The sequence below is a fragment of the Otolemur garnettii genome, unplaced genomic scaffold (genome assembly GCF_000181295.1).
Source record: "Otolemur garnettii isolate 467f Iridium unplaced genomic scaffold, OtoGar3 scaffold00014, whole genome shotgun sequence".
Classification (NCBI taxonomy): Eukaryota; Metazoa; Chordata; class Mammalia; order Primates; family Galagidae; genus Otolemur; species Otolemur garnettii.
In genome coordinates this window covers 29,752,845-29,767,310 of record NW_003852409.1, presented here as the reverse complement: position 1 = coordinate 29,767,310, position 14,466 = coordinate 29,752,845, and the positions used below count along the sequence as shown (strand labels likewise).

The window sequence follows — 14,466 nt, the reverse complement described above, 5'->3', positions numbered from 1 at the left end:
CTTGAGCCCAGGAGTTGGAGGTTGCTGTGAGCTGTGATGCCACAGCACTCTACCCAGGGGGACAGCTTGAGGCTCTGTCTCAAAAAAAAAAAAAAGACATGGCTGATCTTAAGTACACATGGTTATGGAAAAGCCAGGCTGAAAAGGTCGGTTCCATTAGTGAGATGGTGAACAGATCAGATCTGGGTCATTCTCTTCCTCTTGGGCAGTGATTCTCAACCTTCCTAAGGCTGTAAACTTTAATACAGTTCCTGTGGGCTGTGACCCACAGGTTGAGAATCACTGCTCTTGGGGAATTTCACCACTGCTGTGAATGAAGGTCATGTGACCACTCTGACTCCAGCAGCTGCCACCCCTCCTCCTCAGTTCCCTGCTCCCACATGACTACCCAGGACTGCCTCACATCAGAAGCCTAAGAAGGCTAAGGAACATCTAGTTCTTCCCTTCTCCTGGACCCCTAGATGGGCCAGGCCTCCCCTCTCACCACACTTCAGTGTCTGTGCAGCCCTTTTCCTTGGCATCATTTTTCTTTTAAGAAGACTGATCCCCGATCACTTGTCACTTCCGCCCCTTCTTTGTCAGTATCTTAAGTTTCCTTACCCCTTCGTCCTCCTGAGGTATCGTCTCCTTTGCCAACCCCTAGCTATGGAAGGATCTAACCACTTGTATTCTATGGGCTTCCTCCCAGGCTGCAAAGTGCAGTCAGAAAAAAAAAAATCAACCTTCATGCACAGGGCCACGTTAGAAGTCACAATCTCTATTTCATCAGCACTGGCCTAAGAAGTCTTCTTTCAAGAAAGTCTTTCAAGCTTTCCCCAAACCTGTCAATCTTCTCTCCCACTGCTTTCTCCTGTACCTCCTGTTTCACTGAGAAACAGAAGCTATGACCCTTCTCACACACCGCCTGTGAGCGGGCCCATGACTGCACCTTCCCTTCTGCTGACTTGCCTTTTACATTGGAGAGGCCCCAGGTCTTGGCTTTTCTCACCTGCTCTGAGACTTGTCTTCTTTAAGTATTCCTTCTCTCTCTCTCTTTTTTTTTTTTGAGACTGAGTTCACTCTATTGTCTAGGCTAGGGTGAAGTGGCCTCATCATAGCTCACTGTAGCCTCTAATTCCTGGGCTCAAGTGATCCTCCTGCCTCAGCCTCCTGAGTAGTTAGAACTACAAATATGTGCCACCATACTCAGCTTACTTTTCTTTTAATTTTTTGTGGAGATGAGGCCTTGCTACTGCTAAGCTGGTTCCAAACTCCTAGGTTCAAGTGATCCTCTTGCCTTGGCCTCCTAAAGGGCTAGGATTACAGGTGTGAGCCACCATGCCCAGACTCTCTCTTCATCTTTAACTTTTCCCAATCTACTGATTACTTCCATTTGAAACATGGACATCCCTAAGGCTCTGCCCATTTAAAAGAATGAAGATAGAACCACCTCCCTTGCACTCCTTTGGCCCCTCTAGCCACTCCACTCCCTTCTCCATCTTTCTCTTTGCTACTCTCTCTACGGACACCAGAAAGCCTTTGCTGCTAAACTCAAAGCACTCCTTTCAGCCCGCTCTGGGCTGGCCCATCCTGCAGCATCCCCTCATTCCTGAGCCACTCACATCCAGATGCTGCTTGTTCTGTGGGCTCCTCCCACCCTCAGGCCGCCCATCCCTAAATGTCAGCAATCCTTAGCTTCTCACTGGGGCCTCAGTTTCTCCCTGGATGATCTGTCATTTCCTGGGGCTTCATATGCAGATGACTAAACATTTGCATCTTTAGATCAGATCTTTCCCTGACTTTCCACTCAAATATCCAATTACCTGCTAGGTACTACACCCCACATGGCCAAACCCATCTCCTACTCTCGAAACTGCTCTTCCTTTTATACTCTCTCAAGGATGGCACTGAACAAATACTAGAAGAGGACCTTCTTTTGTTCTTTTCTATCTCCAGGTGCCGTCACTGTCACCAGGTCTCCTTGTACGTACCCAGCGGAGTTCTTCCATCTCAGCCACTCTATGAACAAATCCCAAGGGACTGAGACCCCAGAAGAAGCAGGCAAGCCCCAAGGGGGTGAGCAGAACTACCCACCGGGTTCCTGGGTTGACCACCAGAAGCGGCAAATCTCCTAGGAACCTACTTCCAATCAGCTGATCTTCACATCTCCCTTGTCTTCCCCCAAAACATTTAGATGCTTACTCTGTGCCAGACACTGTCCTAAAGCTCCTCATATGTCATTTCATTTAATCTTCATAATCTGAATAACAATTGTGCACAGGGAGTACCATTATTATTCTCTGTTAAAGACAGGAAACTGAGGCTCAGAGAGGTAATTGCTTTCTTTTCTCTGGAGTCTGATGAGGATTCTTGTTCTCACATATGAAAGGCCTGCTAAGAAAGGACACTACTGAGTTTATCTCAAAGAAATCGGCTGCAAAGGTGAACCAGGCCTGTTCACCAGTTTTGGCCAGTTTTCAAACCAGAGCTCTCAAGGCTATGTCCAGGAGCTGCTGGCCCTCAGAGCGGCTGAAGGTCCAGCAGGAGGACTATTTCCCAGTATTCTGTTTGAAAAAATAGGACTTCACTTCTGGCTCATTTCACCACTTAGTCTGAGCTAGACACAATGCAATTGTTCACAGAAAAATCTACACTGCTTTTGCCAAGCTGACCTGGCATCTGTATGTGAGGCAGATTACATCAGAGGCCCCACAGCTCCTCCTCTGAGAGCTCTGTGGCTGGTCAGAGGTGGAGGGATTGAGCTGGCTTCCAGTCAAATAGTTTTGTTAAGGAAACTATGAATCCCCTGATAGTTTGTGCATACTTTTTTCTTTAAAGACTAAGCTCAGTTGAAAAGGAAAAGATTTTCAAAAGAAAAAAAGTAAGCAAAAGGCTCTGAACCTAAATTTTTAAAACACGTGCACCCCTACCCGAGATGCACCTAAGTCTTTCTTGGCTCCTAATAGATCTCATCTAGTGACAGGTAACACTAAATCCAACCTTGATCTTCAAACTATAAGGTGGGCCCTCTGTGAGGCTCCAGCTGTGCTTGAGGTAGAAGCCTGAGGCTGGAAAAGCCTGGAGAGGGCTGAGCAACAGTGATGCATGGGCCAGGCATTTCCGAGAGGGAAGGCCCAGCTGGAAAGAAGGCCCAGAGGGAACCCAGGCTGCGTCACCCAGGGGGCCAGTCACGCATACTGTTCACCTCTTGGCTACTGTCCTCACTTGAGACCAGAAAAACAAGAATGAAGGAGAAAAACTGTCAATAGCACCATTTAGGGTTTTAATTTAGCCAAAGAGTGCCTTGCCCGGTGCTTTCAACTGAAGATCATGTTCTGACGAGTCTGACTGAGAAATAAGAAGTCCCACACTCTCCTTTGGTCCATGTCTTCAATCGTTATTTCAATAAGGTTCTGGTTGGAGCAAGTCAGTACAAAATAGGATGGGGCCAGTAACTAGGCCATCAAGGATTCAAAGAAATTCAATTCAAAAAGTATTTCCTGAGCCCCTCATTCATTCATTCCACATATGTTGACAGAGGGTCTATTATATGCCTGACAATGGGCAAGGTGGTGTGGACACAGTGATGAACAAGACAGACACGGTGCCTAACCTCACGGTGCTCACGGACTGGCAAGGAAGGTGGAGATGCAGAGTTTACACAAAAGGAGGGCCGACAAACAAGGAACACACAGAGAAGCAAAGGGTATAGTGTGGGAATGTATGGTACGGAGGCCTCACACAAGCTAGGGATTCAGGGAAGGCTCCCAAAGAAATGACACTCAGGCTGAGGTCTGACTGGTAGTTGAACAGGGAGGAAGAATTTGGGGCTCAGAGGACAGCACACACGGGGGCCTGATAAGACAGGAGGAAAGTGCATCAGGCAAGGGAAAGAAGGCCAATACAGCAGTAGCCTGAAGAGGGAGGAGGAAGAACAAGAGATGAGGCCAGAAGGGTGGACAGAAGCCAGATCCACCCCGCCGGACCTTGCAGAGCACCTTGTGGTGTGCAAACTTCAGTGTGAGTGAAATAGGAAGTTCCTGAACTGATTTAAGCACCTGCTTTGTGAAAATGGACTGTGATGGATAGCACAAGAGTGGATAGAGGTGGGGGGGGGGTTCAGGAAAACGGACTGAACCTACAGATGCTTGGAACAGAGCCCTGGTGGGGCTCCTGGTGGGGCTCCTGGCCTACAGGGGCAGCAGACCTCTGTCTGCACAGGCGCATGCAGGGGGGCCTTGCTCACCTGGTTAAACCTCCGGGTGAAGGCCACGACATTGGGGGCAAGACTGTGTTTCTCCTTCTTACTCCATCCACAGCTGGCTAGTTCCTAGGAAGAACAGAGTCAATTTCAACAGTGGTTCTCATCAGGATGCAAAATACACCAGGGGCATATAATTGGAACGTGGAATGGAGGCGGGGTAGTGCTGAAGTCTTGGGTATTCACGTCTTCACCAGGTAGCAGGGGAGAGCTGGCTTTATGGGTGCAGACTGGGACAGCCAGAGATGAGCATGAGAAGTAGGATACGTCCCCCCATAACTCTGGCCATATATCCCAGGATTTCTGTGCCAAAATATTCTCAACTCCACCACTGCCACTCTGCAGAAGTCCTTTCTTACAAGGTGAGTTACCTAAGGGCAGAAATGTTTTAGCCAGCCAAACTCATCCCCCCACAGCTGTGACTCCAGGGCTCCAAGCTAACTTAAAATCTAGCTGAGAAATCTCAGATTTCATTGGTCACAGGCACTGTCCATTCTAGGAGTCAGGCAAAGTCCCAGTACAAGTGCCCACAGCCAGGGAGGTTTCTGGGATTACCTCAGGTTCCTTCCTGCAGTTGCCCCCCACCCCATATAATGAAAAAGGGGCAAAAGGAAAGGTCCCCCTTAACACCTTGTCCAGGGCCTTGTCTCTTCTTTTCCTGTAGGCTTAGGTAATTTGATTTTTCAAATTTTATCTCTAACTGAGACTGGTTCTTATCCAAGGGTGAAAGCTGGACTAGTAGGAGGAATCTAATGGCACTACTTGGTGGTACATAAAAGAACAAAAGCAAAGCCATTATCCAAAATGTCCAGTGCTCGCAGCCTGTGCCTTGAGGAGCCCTGGCAGAGAGTACAGGAAAGGCAGCAGATCCTGCAGTGCTGTACCCCTACGCTATGGGACCTCCTTTTTACTCCTATCAGGCCACATACCTGGAACTTTTATCAGATCTTTAGTAAGAGTAAGCTGCCCTCTAGGTAGAAGAGATGAAGACTGGGGGGTGCTAGGAGGTCAGGGTGGGCAGTGGGGTGACCAAAGACAAATCCTGCTGGTGGGGCAGTTATGTCTGCAGGGCTGTGACTGTCAAATGCACCTCAGGACCCAACTATACACCACAGACGGGTGCTTGCAGGGAGCCTGGCTGAAAGTAACAGGCAGCTCTGGTCACTAGACTAAGGCCCAGGACTTGGGAGTGCACGGGCATGAACAGAAGCTAAGGAACTCCTCTTGCTGGTCACCTTGCTTCTATGAATGGTAGCACTGCCCATGAGAGAACACAACAAACTTGAGTGGCCACATCCTCATAATTTAGACCCCTTAAAAATAGCAATGATGACAATATTCACTGCATGGCAGGCATGGGACAGGGTGCTTCACAGATGTCAACTCATGTAATTCTCCCCACACCCATTTTATCAGAGAGGAAAAAGTTTCAGAAGCACACTGAGTCCCTCTGAGATGCATCAATACCTGTTTACTATGGTTCTTCTTGTTCTGAACATGTATGTTTGCATTTGGTTTCCGATATGTTTGACCCACCTCAGTTATTTGTTACTTTACTCTTTCAAACACATGCATGAATCACTTTGCAAATATATTATTATTGCCATTCTGAAATACGTGAGGACAACAGCCTCTCTCCTCACTGGATCCCAAATCTATCCTGGAAAAATCTGGGTTACAATCAGGTGTAAAACCTCCAACTTATAATATAACTGCTGTTCAAGGACTGGGGTGTGGTTGTTGACCAATTTCAAGCTTATATTTCTCCCTTTGTAACTTTATTTTTTTTTCCTTCTGCATTTTTTTTTATTAAATAGTAACTATGTACATTAATGCACTTCTGGGGTACAGTGTGGGGTTTTCACACATAATCTGAAACACTTCCATCAAACTGGTTAACATAGCCTTCATGTCATTTTCTTGGTTATTGTTTTAAAATGTTCACATTCTACTCTTAGAAAGATTCACTTGTACCTTTGTAAGATAAACCTCAGAAGTGATCCCTCCAATCCTCCTCCCTCCACCCACTCCCCCCCCACCCGTATTCTTAGGCTGTTATTAGGTTATAGCTTTCATATAAAAGGTATAAATTAGTTTCATAATAGGGGTGTGTACATTGGATACTTTTTCTTTCATTCTTGTGATACCCTTTATAACTTTCTTATATTTTTAAATAAACAGAAGAAATTGTGTTGTGTGTGTAACTCAGAGCCTGTGGCCCTACTCCCACACTGTAGTAACAGTCAGACAGACCCTGGCTGTCCACACATAGCTTCATGATGCCTGTCTTCTCAGAGCTTCCATCAGCTCACTATACCGTGTGGATAGACAGTGCATGCGTAGTTTAAAACAGTTTAACATAGTAAAGCACATAGGAACTTTATGTCCACCCTGTATTTATCTGTGAAGCTCATTATAACAATTAAATGAAATTAAAATATGCAAAGCAAAATAAATAAATAAATAACCCCACACAAAGCACCTAGCACCTGACAGCTCTTTGATAGAGATGATCGGCCTTCCTCTCCCAGGGGCACGCGGCTACTGAGCAACAGAGGCAGGATTCCTACTCAGCCCTCACGCCAAACACCTGCCTCTTCCCAGACCGCACTCTGACTGCTGTCTTCAATTATTAACAAAATCTATCATTATTTCTCTTTCATTTCCCTGATGTCTTACAGGGAAGAACCAAAGCCGGCACTAATATTTGTTTTAAACATTTTCAAGATTCTGATTCAAAAACTATGTGTAGTTCTTGAGTTTTGACACTTCCCTAAGGAAACTTTCTCCCTAGAAGACAAGTAACATAAAATTACAACCTCAGCTGAGTAGAACATTATGTCTGAGAGGTACTTTGATAAAACAGAAAGAGAAAAGAACTTCGAGCCAAAACACCTCGAATGCCCATGGTCACTTATTTCCTGGGCAACACCAGGCCAGTTACCTCTTTTTTCTTTTTGAGACAGAGCCTCAAGCTGTCGCCCTGGGTAGAGTGCTGTGGCATCACAGCTCACAGCAACCTCCAACTCCTGGGCTTAAGCGATTCTCTTGTCTCAGCCTCCTAAGTAGCTGGGACTACAGGCGCCCGCCACAACACCTGGCTATTTTTTTTTTTTTTTTTTGGTTGTAGTCATCATTGTTGTTTGGCGGGCCCAGGCTGGATTTGAACCCACCAGCTCTGGTGTATGTGGCTGGTGCCTTAGCCACTTGAGCTACAGGCGGCAGAGCCAACCAGTTACCTCTCTCAGCTTCAGTTTTGACACTGATGAAAATAAGGATTCCGTAACCAGCCCTGAAGAACTGTGGCTGAGACTAAGGGAGGCAAAGCCTGACAAGGGAGGTGACCGGCAGGAGCAGGCCTGGCTGATGGCAGATGCCAAAACAGCCTCTGCTGAATGAATAAAGTGTGAGTGTTTGTCAGGGTTGAAACCTCCAAATTCAGGGCAGAGAGATTTATCAAGATGGGTGAGAAGACAGACCATTCCATCTGCACTGAAACAAGTCCCTGGGCCCGACCTCTTTGGTGCTGTTCCTCTTCTGTGTTTGGACTTATAGGATTACAAGAGGTTCCATCTGTGTGAAGTGGGTTTAGGAAAATGTGAAGTAATAGAACAAAACTCTTCCAGTCACTAATGCGTAAAAAAGGTTCACACTATGGAACTGATTTGAGGGTAATTAAGTTAAAATTGAGTAGCAGAGACAAGGCTAGTTCTAGAGGAGAGACAAAGGTTTGGACTGAGGCCAGTAAGGCCTTAGTAGCTCTGCGTCCTTGGTGTACCACTGAGCTGCCTGTGGGCTACCGCACACCCCTCCCCAGGGCACCGGGGCCCTCATCTCGCACAGGCCATCCTTGGCTCTAACTTCTCTGCTGAGGTCGACTGGATGTGAGAGGGGAGTGAGCCTGTATGGTCCCTTGCCAGATTCTTCTGGGACCTCTCCTCCATCACGTGGATGTTCCTCGGGTTCAACAGGAAAAACAGAAGCTGTGAGAAGAAAACTTCTGCCAGCAAACAAACGTACAAATTCCCTGCCTCCTCTCTCCCCCTCTGACTCTAATGGAAGAGAAGCCATTTCCTCTCCAGGGCCCACTCTCCTCCTGGCCCGATCTCTTCTCAGAGTCCTGGCTCTGATGTCCTCCGTCACCCCTGTATCTTTAGCCTCTTCCTCCCCAGTTTCCCCATCCTACAAGCACTTTAATGCACGTACGCCTAGAAGAAGGAAGAGGAGGAGGGCGAGGCCATGACGCACCTCTCCTAGACCCCCATCCCCTCCAGCTCCTGCTCACTCCTGCTTCCCCCTCCCACACTGCCTTCCTGCCCCTGCCCCTGCCCGTCCCCCACAGGCCCTCGGGTCCTGGCCACATCTGTCACCCACTATCCTCCCCTTTGCACACCATATTCTCCCAGTTGTCCTCCTACCTCGTCGGCCTTATTTCTCAGGTGCTTTTTCTTTTCTGACACATCTCCCAACCCTCCCCCAAATCTGCCCAGGGCCTTCTGCATCCTCTGAGGTCTGCGTTTCTCCCTGGAAGATCCCGCTATACCTATCGCAATGATCTAAGAAAGTACACACAACCCACAGGACCAAGGGCCGGCAAGGGTGCAGAGCAGATGAGCACAGTTGGGTCTGCAAACGGTGTGGCCAAGCGGAAAGGCAGCTCCTTACGAAGATGGGTGTACACTTACCCTTACCAAATGCCCCAGCAGGTAGGCGTTTACCCAATGCGAACAGATGTCCACACAAAAGCTGTCTGTGCATGTTTATGGCAGCTCCATTCTCTGTTTCTCCATACTGGAAATCAGTCAGATTCCCATCAACTAGTGAGGGGGATAAACAAATCCCGGTACAGCCACGTAATCAAATAATACTGAGCAATAAAAAAGGAATAAAGTAGTGATACATGCATCAATGCAGACGAATGCCAAAAGCTTATGCCAAGTGGAAGAAACTAGTCAAAAATATTGTATGATTTCATTTATACGGCATTCTGAAAAAGGCAAAAACTACAGGACAGAAATTAGGTCCTTAGTTGCCAGGGATTGGAGACAGGAGGCAAACTGACCACAGAGGGGCCCAAAGGAACTCCTGGGGGTGACAGACAAATTCTCTATGTTGATGGTGGTAGCTACATGCAAACACACATTCTTCAAAACTCACCAAACTATTCAATAGAAAGGATGATTTTTACTAGAATATGACCCCAAAAAAAAAAAAAAAAAAAAAAAAGGAAGGAGTCTAACCATGGAGAACCCGAAGGGAAGCCTCCAGGAAAAAACAGGCAATTAAAAAATATGGTAGAAATCAAAATGCAATATAGGAAGCTTGGAAAAGTTTGTGGACACAATGAAGGCAAATGATGATCAAGAAAAGGTAATTTTCTTCAGGAATAACAAAAAACAAGGAATGCCTGTTTGTATATAATTACTATATATATTAAAACTTTTTTGACAGTCACTCAGGCTGGAGCACAATAGCATGATCACAGCTTACTGCAACCCCAAACTCCCGGGCTCAAGTGATCCTCCAGCCTCAGTCTCCTGAGTAGCTGGGACTATAGGAGCACATCACTATGCCAGGCCAATGTTTTAATTTCCTGTACAGATAGCATGTCACGTGGTTGCCCAGGATAGTCTGGAACTCCTGAGCTCAAGTGATCCTCCCACCTTAGACTCCCCAAGTGCTGATTATAAGTATGAGCCTCCACCTCCAGCCTATTAATACTTCACAGACTATAGATTTAGATAGAATATATTTAATTTGTAATTATATATTTTAACATTTATATATATTTATATATTACATACACATGTATACCCAATATCAAGCAACTGGATTGAGAGAGAGAATCTCTGCATCCTTGATTTGAGGCACATTCTTTTTTGAATGGCCTCGGGCCACAAAGGAATGGAACACAGCCCTGGCACACTGCTTAGCTTGCCTTGTTAACGAGCCTGAATAACAGTCACACCACCATAGTAATGAGTACTGTTTGTTGGTTTCCAAATTTTATAGCCCACCTAAGGAAGAGTGTGATGGGCTTTGCTGTAGCTGTGTCATTAATTTGGCAACTGCAAAGTGCAACTGGCGGAGGGTGGGAAGCAGGACAGGAGGGCAAGCACGGGAGGTGGGCAGCCCAGAGATAGCACACAAAGCTGGAGAAGCCGGAAACAGAGGTTTCAGGGTGCCACGTGAGATTCCGACAGTAACCAGTAGGAAAAACACTTTAAAGAGTTTACCCTTGTTAACCAGTTTGATGGAAGTGTTTCGGATTGTGTGTGAAAACACCACACTATACCCCAGAAGTGCATTAATGTACACAGTTACCATTCAATAAAAAAAAAAAAAAAAGAGTTTACCTTTGGGGAGGGGTCTCGGGTAAGGGATCCAAGTTTTTCTTCATAAGCTTTTCTGTATTATTTTATTATTATGTACAGGATTACTTTGAAAAAATTTTAGAATTTTACTAAATAAGTTTTAATAAAATTTATTATACATTACAAACCTTCTAAAATTAAAATTTAACAGTTGAGTAAATACTCCAAAATATACGAAATTTTTATAAAGTCATAACCTGCTTGTAACCTGTGCCTGTCGACATTTATAAATAACAGGCAGTTTTCACACGACCACTAGATGCTTCTGTACCTTCTGACGGAGTAATGTGAAAATCACGACCAGCTGGACCTCAGGGCACACCCCTATCCTACACAGAGAGCTGCTAAGGCTCGAATCCAGTGACGCAGGTCCTCTGGCCACACAGAAGATGGCGCAGCTGACAGGGGGTGGGGAGATGTCAGAACAGCTCACAGGGGAGGCGAGACTGCCAGGAGCTTCCCTAAACCCTTCCTGGAACAAAACCAGTGGCAATGCAACATGGAAGGAAAAGAAAAGGAAAGAGGGAAAGGCACATGGAGACAGGAGGCAAGGGAAGAGGAAGAATTACAGAAGGAAAAAAGGGGGAAGGAGGAGGAACGTGGGAGGGCCAGTTAGGTGCCAGAACCCTGCTGGAGGGTTTCCAAGACCAAGAGACAGGAACGTAAGTTACCAGAACTCAAGGCGACAAAGGACAACTGCACTTTCCTGCTTTATTTCCCAAGGTTGACGTCTTAGAAGACACTTCCTAGAGCCAAGCCTTCTGAGTGGGCTCTTTCTTGAATGATGATGATGATGATGATGATGGAAGATGGAAGTGATGAGAAAAAAGGATAAAGGAGGAAGGAAGAGAAAGAGAAAAGGAAGGGACAATAGTAATTGAGAGTTCATAAAGCATATCCACATTCATGTATCTACCCAAGTTAGGTTTAGGAAACGCAGTAAGCAATGAAATAAACATGCTCTTGCTTTCATGGAGCTGACCTTCTACATGAAGGAGGAGAGAGAGCAAATATGCAGTCAGCAGGATGATGATCAATCCTTTGGAAAAACAGCAATTAGGATTATGGAAGGGAATATTTGGAGGGGACATCTCAGGAAGCCTGAGAAACTGGCATGGGGTGGGGATATAAAGGAGGTGAGGGAACAGAGTCTTCAGGCATCTTCAATGATACCAGGGACATCCCAGAACAGCAAGGTGGCGGATGGCTAGAACTGAAGGAGCCTGGAAGAGAGTGGGAGGAGAGGGGTGGAGAAAGAATGTGGTGGGAGGTCAGGTCAAAGCCCAGCCTTAAGGGGAGGGTAAAAGTGGGAACTTTTTTTGTGGGACGTAAAGGCAAAGAAGGGACCGAGCAGAGGTCGGCCCCCAAACCTTAACCTGAGCGTTAGGAGGTAGATTTTATTGCCCTGATATCATGAGCCAGAGTGTGGCAGAGACGGCCAAAGCCCTCAAGCACTCTTCACTGCACTATGACCTAATGAGGGGACTGGCTGGGGCACCCTCCTTCTCTTCTGGGAGAGAACCCACTTTAATGACTGGAAATAAACACCTGCTAGAGGCTTTGTGGGTAGAGAAAGGGGGGAGGCAAGAAGGCCCAGGGAGAAATGAATGCAAGGGCCTCCTGAAGGTCTCCGAGCCCAGGGCAGGCAAACCCCAAGAGGGAGAGATGTGCCGCCGGTGAACGGTGCCCTCCATGCAGCCAGCGTGTGCATGTGCTCTCGCCACGTTGGCTGGCCTCTTCTTCAGCTTTTAGTTTCTATAGAATAACCACTCATTTACAGCTATGGCCACTACTGTTCCATCAAATCCTCAAACTACTGTCTGCTTGGAAAACATGTAGATTTAGGGTCATGAAGATGATGCAAATTTCCCAAAACATTCCCTTTCCAGCCCTAGTACTGTGCGGCTCTACACAATGAGAACCAGCTGTCAATGCAGGGGAGCAGCCAACTGCAGCCTGCAAACAGACTCCCGTCCACGTGACAGAGAAAGGCCCAGAGAGCAGACCGGGAAGCAGCAGCCAGCAGCTCCGCTGACAAGGATTAACAAGCCGGATGCTCGGCCCACAGGGCCACACGCTCATTTTCATCTTACTCTGGGGACTGTTCAATCCCTTTTCTCCATATTCTTGGGAAATGTTTTTTTCCAAATGTATCATTCAGATGTTTTCTTTTAAAAAAAGAATACAATTTGGTTTTTTGCTTAGAGACCTAGTTCATTATGGAAAACCTGGACAATACAGAAAGCCCAATGAAGAAAATTCAAATCCACCCCCCCCCCAACAGCTAGAGAAAGCTGAAGTTTACATATTGGTATAGTAGCAGTAACTTTTCCTGAGCACTTTCTAAGAGCCGAGCACAATGTCAGTCATCTTACATACACTCATCCATTGCTTGCCGAATTCTCGCAACAATCCTACAAGATAGGGACCACTATTGCCCCATTTTACAGGTGAAGAAATAGAACCTTGGTGCTAGCAAAGTTAAGTAATTTGCTCAAATCCTCATATGTGCTCCATGTGAGAACCAGGATTAAACCCAAGTCTGTTGGTGTCTGAAGCCTGGGCCCTCAGCCACAGGGGACCGCCACCTCCAAAGAGTGGCTACTCCCACACTCAGAGACGCAAAACACACATGTGTACGCACGTGCACACATCTGCTCTCTCAGCTGAGCTCATACTGTACTTATGGTTTTATAATCTGCTTTTGTCCTTAATACATTACAAATATCTTCTCAAATCTGCCCCATCCCTCCCGTGTAGAATTCTTATGATACACACGTGACATCTCCTAGAAACAATTCATCACATGAATTGTTTCGTCTTCCTTTTTAGGGAAGGAAGTTGAGTTTTAGGGAAATTTTTAGCTTGTCTCTTAATTTATTACTTTGGTTGTCTGCAATATCTAATTTGCTTGCTCACTTTTTCCACTGCAATTTACATTTGATAATCAGTTTCTCAGCATGATTCAATCTTTCTTTATCTTGATCATCACATGCTAGAGGGTCATTCTGAACACTGTTGGAAATATAGAATGAAATTTCTAGAAGCACTTGCTTCATAGGAAGGTGTGGACTCTTAGTCTTTGTACTATTTTCTATTTTTGGCCAACTGAAAACTTCTCTGTCTACTGAGTATTCTAAAAACCATGTAAGAAACTGAAAATGTTAACCCCAAGGTTAACACATGATTTTACTAGTGAATTCTCACAGTCTTTTAAAGAATATGTAACTCTTACGCTAAATAATTTATTCGAGAGCATAAAAAGTGATGAAAGAATTCCAAAACAGGTTTATCTAAGAAATACAAGAATCCGCTGATATTAATAATCAAAGAAGCACATTGATAATTCAGAGAAGAAAAAAGTGGTATGATTCTCTCAACAGATACTGAAATGGTAAATTCCAAAATGTAACATCCATTTGGGATTTAAAAAAGAGAAAGGAACTTCTTAGAAGCTTAGTAATATCTATCTCAAGCCAACAGCCATCAATATACTAAGATAATATAACTAAGAGAAACACTACAAGAATTAAAATTAAAATTAGAAATAGAAGGTGGTGCAGCTTTTCTCAACTGAGTTTCTCGTTTGAACCACAGAGCACAGAAAATGATTAGAGTGGCTATTTCTTAACTCTCCTGAGAACAGTACATTCATTACGTGCAATGGACCTTCAAACTTTAGGCTTAATTTTCTCAGGGAACCCTGGATGAGAAAGGCTAGAAGCTATAACCCAGGGTTGTCCAATAAAAACATAATGCAAGGCTCAGCGCCTATAGCTCAACCGGCTAAGGCGCCAGCCACGTACACCTAAGGTGGCGGGTTCGAATCCCCAGCCCGGACCCGCCAAACAA

General features: G+C 45.7%; 1 protein-coding gene across 1 annotated transcript in view; it reads right to left on the bottom strand.

The window, feature by feature from the left end:
* RALGPS1 (Ral GEF with PH domain and SH3 binding motif 1) overlaps positions 1-14,466 on the bottom strand; it is a 283,899-nt gene that overhangs the window by 177,506 nt on the left and 91,927 nt on the right. The window contains exon 5 of the mRNA XM_012802467.2: positions 4,226-4,309. Coding sequence (XP_012657921.1) covers positions 4,226-4,309 — 84 coding nt within the window. The remainder of the gene's footprint in view (positions 1-4,225; positions 4,310-14,466) is intronic.